The 6000-nt window shown below is 38.1% G+C and overlaps 1 protein-coding gene across 3 annotated transcripts in view; it reads left to right on the top strand.

Moving 5' to 3' along the window:
• The first annotated feature begins 301 nt into the window (after window positions 1–301).
• LOC149022213 (Transducin/WD40 repeat-like superfamily protein) overlaps window positions 302–6000 on the top strand; it is an 88704-nt gene continuing 83005 nt past the window's right edge. For 2 of the 3 annotated variants that reach the window (XM_089150386.1, XM_089150384.1), the window contains exons 1-3: window positions 302–562; window positions 2270–2473; window positions 2582–2666. In XM_089150386.1, coding sequence (XP_089006512.1) covers window positions 2357–2473; window positions 2582–2666 — 202 coding nt within the window. In that variant the 5' untranslated portion in view covers window positions 302–562; window positions 2270–2356. Of the gene's footprint in view, window positions 563–1722; window positions 2042–2269; window positions 2474–2581; window positions 2667–6000 lie in introns of those variants that run through there. The other variant, XM_089150385.1, reaches the window with a different exon arrangement.

Below are 6000 nucleotides of genomic sequence, written 5' to 3'. Positions count from 1 at the left end.
TGCATATATCGCATTGAGATCTCGGCGATATATGACAAATATCGTTTCGCCCTCTGGTATCGTTTTGCCAGGGGGCAAAATCACCGAATTTCGGTGAAATTAAGTTCCATGGTTATAAGTTACTAAACTAAAAGTTGAGTGGCCATTTTTGAAATATGAAGGTCACTTTTGGTTAATCTTGTAGTTTTCCAAGTATTTCGTTTGTTTTCTTCGCATCCAAACACAGTCTTAGGTCCATATTCAGTATTAATAAATCGCGGAATTCAAATAGAAAAGGTGTGGAAGAGATTCGAACCCTAGGGGTTGTCCATCTTATAATCTCCTCAGTAAAAACTTCAAGAGTCACTTAAGTGGAATTGATCCTGGATCTCTCCCTCCTCTGTCTGCTTGTTTCAGCAACTGCCCTTACGTTTGCCGCCATTAGTGGCCGTTCAAACCTCCCCCTTCTTCCACAGTTCCAGACCTTCCCCCAACTGTATTTTCTACAGCCTTGCGCTTACCTTTCAACAGCTGAAGCAGAATCAGAAGCAGAAGCAGAAGCAGAAGCAGAAGCAGAAGCCAGGTAAGCCTCCACCCCCTTCCATTCAGTTTTCTCTCCATGGGTACTCACGTTTTAAGTTCTTTTTTTACATGGTATATTTTCTTCCATGTTTCTGATGCAACTATTAGTAGGAATTAGAGGAGAGGGGGTAGAAACGGAGGATGGGGAGGGAATATTCAGACGAACAGAGATGAAGACGAAGGAGATAGGAGAATAAGTAATTTCTTCATTGCCTTTCTGCTGATCATTACAGGGATTGTATACAGGGAAATAATTTCGTTAGGTTCAGAATTCCAGAAATTTCCTTGATAAGCATGCGCATATCATTCGTACCCAAGGACCGAATTAGATAGGATTTTCACAGATCATATCCTTCTAGCCGGCTGCTTGATCTTTCTATGGGATATCCGGAGCTCTCTGCTTGTGCCAGCTTGACGAGCCGGCTGTGCGTCCTCATCCAAGGTGTCATGCTGAGGTGTTGTTGCTGCATCAGTTTCTCTGTTAGATCCTAGCTTTCTGAAAATTTTTATGCGACTAATTTATCATGTGTTACAGCATCAAGCCATATTACCTTTTAACATTTTATTTTATTATGTGCTACTGAGCAATGATAACTAGTGGCGCAACCATGATTCTAAGTTCTAACTGTGCATGTAATCTCCAAACAGCTAATATCTCCTCTGTTTTACTCCACATCTTTCGTTTCTAGCTAATAAATCTGCAAATTCAAATGTGAATGCCTTCCATTTGCCTAACTTTAGTTTTTAAAATTATCTGGCTTCTGTCAATCTTCAATGGTTAAATCCCTCGCTTGGATTAGAAGCCTCTTGTAGATCAGCATCCTCCCATGAGTAGGTAGCACAAGCAAGTAAAATAGGAGGGTATTGAATTTGTAATATATGGGGTATTTAACCTTGTCCCAGGGTCAGTCATAGCTTGGATTGATCAACAATTGTGATTCACTTCCAGTAGTCCTATCAAGAAATCTAAACAACCATTCAGTTAATTATTATTTTAATATGTTAGTGGAAAATTTGAGTTCAGAAAATTTTCAATTCATTGGGCACTTCCAGAGCAGCAAAGTTAAAATGCTTCTCTGTAGGTTTTCTCTTTCCTCCCACCTCCCACCTCCCTTTTCCCTTTTGAGGCTTCTCTAAGCAGGCATTAACGTACATGTCTCTTGGCCTACATTTATTCTCACCCAAAATCAACATTTTCTTTATAACCTGAAGTCTCTAATAGAGTGGAGGTTAACTTGATATTTCAACTCTTGCATATTTAGGTTTGTTTAGCGTTACTGTTAATCATCACCAATCTTTTCGTTTTTTTGTTTTGAGCACATATTTCTATTTTAAAATTTTTTATTGCAATCTATATTATGCCTTTGTTGCATACTGTTTGCGGTGTCTGTCTCAAATCTAGCCATGGTTGAGAGTGCTGATGATGAGTTGGTAATGCCTGCTGGACATTAGCAAGAAGAATTAATCCTCTAAGATCTCAGTTAGTTCTCTCTCTGTCTCTCTCTGTCTCTCTCTTGTGTGTTTGTTGCTTTTTTGGTCTGGGTTGATAGATTAAGTTGCTTGTTTTCGAAGGACAAATAAGAGATAAACAACATCTTAAAAAATTATGTTTACCAATTTTGTTTCTGAATCGTGAATCTTTTTTCTACAGTTTGCAGCTGACAATTTCAATTTCTTGACAAAAAAATTTGAATTGTTTTTGGAACAGAATGAGATTTCATAATTCAGATCTTTCTCAGAGAGTGTAAACCAAGTGACACGGCAAAGAAGAGGAAGAAAATAACTGTTGTTTGTTATGGCTTCTTGTTTCCAAGCAGCATCAGTTGTTGATTCTCCCTCTTATCCAAATTCTGTTGCATGGTCGGAGGAGAATCTAGTGGCTGTTGCTTCTGGACATCTTGTCACTATTTTGGTATGTTCGGAAAGAAGAAAATATCTATTTGGAGTGGATTATCAATGAATAGGCTTTGAATTTTGTACTTAACTAGTAAATTTATCTGTTTGGTTTCATATGTTACAGAATCCAGCTGCACCTTTGGGACCCCGAGGACTGATTAACATCCCCTCTGCAGAACCTTTTCCTATTGGAGTGGTCGAAAGAAAAGGTATGGTTGTTTCTTTTAGTGCTAAATTGCATATTTCCTTCAAACCATTCATTTTGAATCAATATTATGTTTGCTTTGGGAAACTATTAATTGCAGTAGACAGTCACAAATTGCATTCATTATTACCTAATCGTGTTACATTTTTTCTTTCTTTCCTTTTTTGGGTGCATTTGTCAACATTGAGCTTCCCACTTTAGTCTCATTTTGTTTGAGTAAGTTTTATGTATAAGCATCACATTTTAATGACAAGGGGGGGGGGTAAAAGGAGGAAATATCGAGCACCCAAATCTTTCCAATCATTATGGCATGCATCAAATGAAGCAGCTACACCAGAATGCCTATCTTTTTATTCAAAGAAACCCTTGACTCCAGTTGGTTTGCTGAAACATCAACCTTTGAAGGGTGGTCTAGTTTGGCATCCAGTGTGGTGAAGTTCATAGAGAATGATAAGATGCTCACTTCATAAGGCATCAGATCATCTTGCTGTATGAACGATCGGATTCATACATGATCCAAAATATGTTATTCCTGAAGCCATCGTCAATTATTAATATACTAGATGCACAATACATTGTCTTTTCCTGTCCCAATCCCACCTGAGTTTCTAGACCATGATGAACAATGTTCAATTGGAGTCATGGGTTGAGTAGAATTTTAGGAAATTTGTCTCTCTTAATTTTATTCTTTCTTTTGGAAGATTCGTAAGGTATTTGGCTTTTAATTGTTTTTATTTTCCTAATTTGAAGTAGAATTTTTGGAAATTTTGTCTCTCTTAATTTTAGTCTTTCTTTTGGAAGTTAAATTCGTAAGGTATTTGGCTTTTAATTGTTTTTATTTTCCTAATTTGAAGTAGTTTCTTGGTTAGAGAGTTTGTCTTATTTTAGGAGTTTCTTGATTTCCTTTATACATGATGTAATCCCCCGTTGTGGAAGACTAATTAGATATGGGAATTCAGTTTATGGATTTGAGCCTATTTGGCAATGTATGGGTGCACTCTTCTTCTTACCCTCCTCTTTCTTATGCCATTTCCACTTTCCCTTTCTTCTAATTCTTCTGCCTTATTTTTTGTGAAGCCCACTACAGTAGACCAGCCTTAGTCGGCATTAATACTTGCAAGGGCTTTCGCAATCCAAACCCCTTCTAGGAGAACCAAGGAACTTCCTAAAGGAGAATCAAGGGAAGACATAACATAGCTCATATTTGGAGAGGAGCAATCATTGATCACTGCTCTCATCCCCAATAACAGGGTTATCTGTTGCTCATTTGTCAAAGGTCAGGTTGATGATGTCTCCTCCTGGAGGGCTATTTTATATTTGTGTTAAAGTTAAAGCCATGGACAAAAAAGTGAAGCATCTGTGATGATTAACAATAGATTTAGTGGTTATACCCAAAGTAGATGTGATGCTGGGGCTCAAGGAGTCACTCTGGTGATGATAAGATTTACTACATGATTGATTGATGCAGATAGACTGCAAGACTTCCTTCAATCACCCCGAACCCAATTGGTCTAGTAGAATTTTAGGAACTTACTTTGATGGAATCCCCCATTGTTAGATAGAAAACAGAAAATATGAATTGAGTTTTATGATTTGGGGGTGTGTGTGGCTGTGTGTGTGTGTGCATGCATTCTTCTTACCCTCCCTCTCTCTCTTTTATACTATTTCCCTTTCCCCTTTCTCCTTATTTTTCTAATTCTCTCTCTGTGAAAGCCTTCCATAGCAGGGCTGCACTGACTCGGTATCAGAGGCGAAGGTCCTTCCTTCCTCCCTATTAATCCCTGCTGACCCAATCCTCTTCTTCTCTTTCATCATTCCTCTGATATTTGTCACAATGAAAGAGACACCGGGGGGGGGGGGGGAATCCTGCTGTCTACTCACAACATCAGTCCACACTTCCACCGTTTCCATGTTTGTCAAAAAAATGTAAAATAAAAATTGAAGTCATCTCTATTTGCACAAAGACTGAACTGAAAAAGATAAAACGAGACCTCTGTTGATTTCCACTGACAAAACTCACTCTCACCTGTTTCAGCCAACAACCAGTATCCTAACAAACTCTGTTTCTTCCCTGATTCCCTCCTCCTCCTCCCCCCCCCCCCCCCAAAAAAAAAAAAAAAAAAAAAATTGAAGCCGTCCCTTTACGGTTCAAACCATTGAAAAAAGATAAAAAAAAGAAAAGAAAAGAAAAGAAAAAAGAAATCAAAGAAATGAAGAGGAAGAGTGACATTGGAGATGAATAGAGGATGAGAGATACATTCCAGGAGAAAGAAAGGGAGAAGAAATTGAAGAAGAGAAGCAGAGCACCTGTGATTAGAAACACACCTGTTGGTTCATACTTCCATTGCAGCAGGAATCCTCAGTTTCAACTACAACTGTTTTCCTCTTCTTTTGTACCTGCTTCCACTGGTTCCCAATTTCAATTAAAGTTTTCTGCTTTCTGTTTTGGAGTAGGACAATCCAGATAAGAACTTTGGCAACCCACAATCTCTCTTTTCTTAAATTTATATTATTTTTAAATTTCTGAAATTTATCATTCTTCTTCTTTATTCTAATTTTTATTTATTTATTTGCATTTCTAGTTTACTCACCCTTCCTTTTACATAAAGCCCTCATTGTGCTTCCTTATCAACCCCAATGTAATAGGGGTGTCAGTTGGTTGGGCTGAGCCGGTCTCGGTCAGGCCTAACCAGGCCAATTGGTCCAAAAAAGTTGGACCCTCTACGTTCTATTTAACATTTCTTCCAGTTCCATCTCGGTCCATGTGTTGGTCCAGGCTGTAATTGAGCTAGTCTAATTCGGGTTTAATCGGTGACTTAACGGCTGTCAAAGTTCTATTTCCCATGCAGTTCTGGAATGGCATCTATTTGTGCCATTGAGTATGATAGTATTGCAAGTTACGAGTTCTCAATAACAACATTAAATTTTGATGTAAAATGAACTACAAATTGATTACAAATGAGTCCACACTGAGGAGTCAATCAACTGAGCTAGCGATTTTCCTGTTGACTGTTGTGTCTTGAGCCCAGGTCCTTGGTTAGCCTAATGAGACTAAGCTGACTTGTGGTTTCTGTATATGTATAGGTATACATATGTGTGTATTCCAGATATATTTTGTTTTAAACTGAAAAAATGCAAAATAGTTATACAGGCCAACAATAAAGGAACTTGATATGCAGCCTAGCTCTGCTACTTTTTCCTCTTTTTCTTCTTCATAAACAAAGGTAAGCTGAACTGCTACATTTTAATCAGTTCACTGAATGGCCCCACTTGATTCAGTGATTAGTGAATTCATTGTTATCCAGTTATCCCCATCCTAATCCAGCATAACCTTTGTT

The sequence above is a fragment of the Hakea prostrata genome, chromosome 3, assembly GCF_041222555.1.
Source record: "Hakea prostrata isolate BN-2017 chromosome 3, UWA_Hpros_2, whole genome shotgun sequence".
NCBI lineage: Eukaryota > Viridiplantae > Streptophyta > Magnoliopsida > Proteales > Proteaceae > Hakea > Hakea prostrata.
The sequence above is the reverse complement of the archived record's forward strand: the minus strand, read 5'-3'. Positions and strand labels throughout refer to the sequence as shown.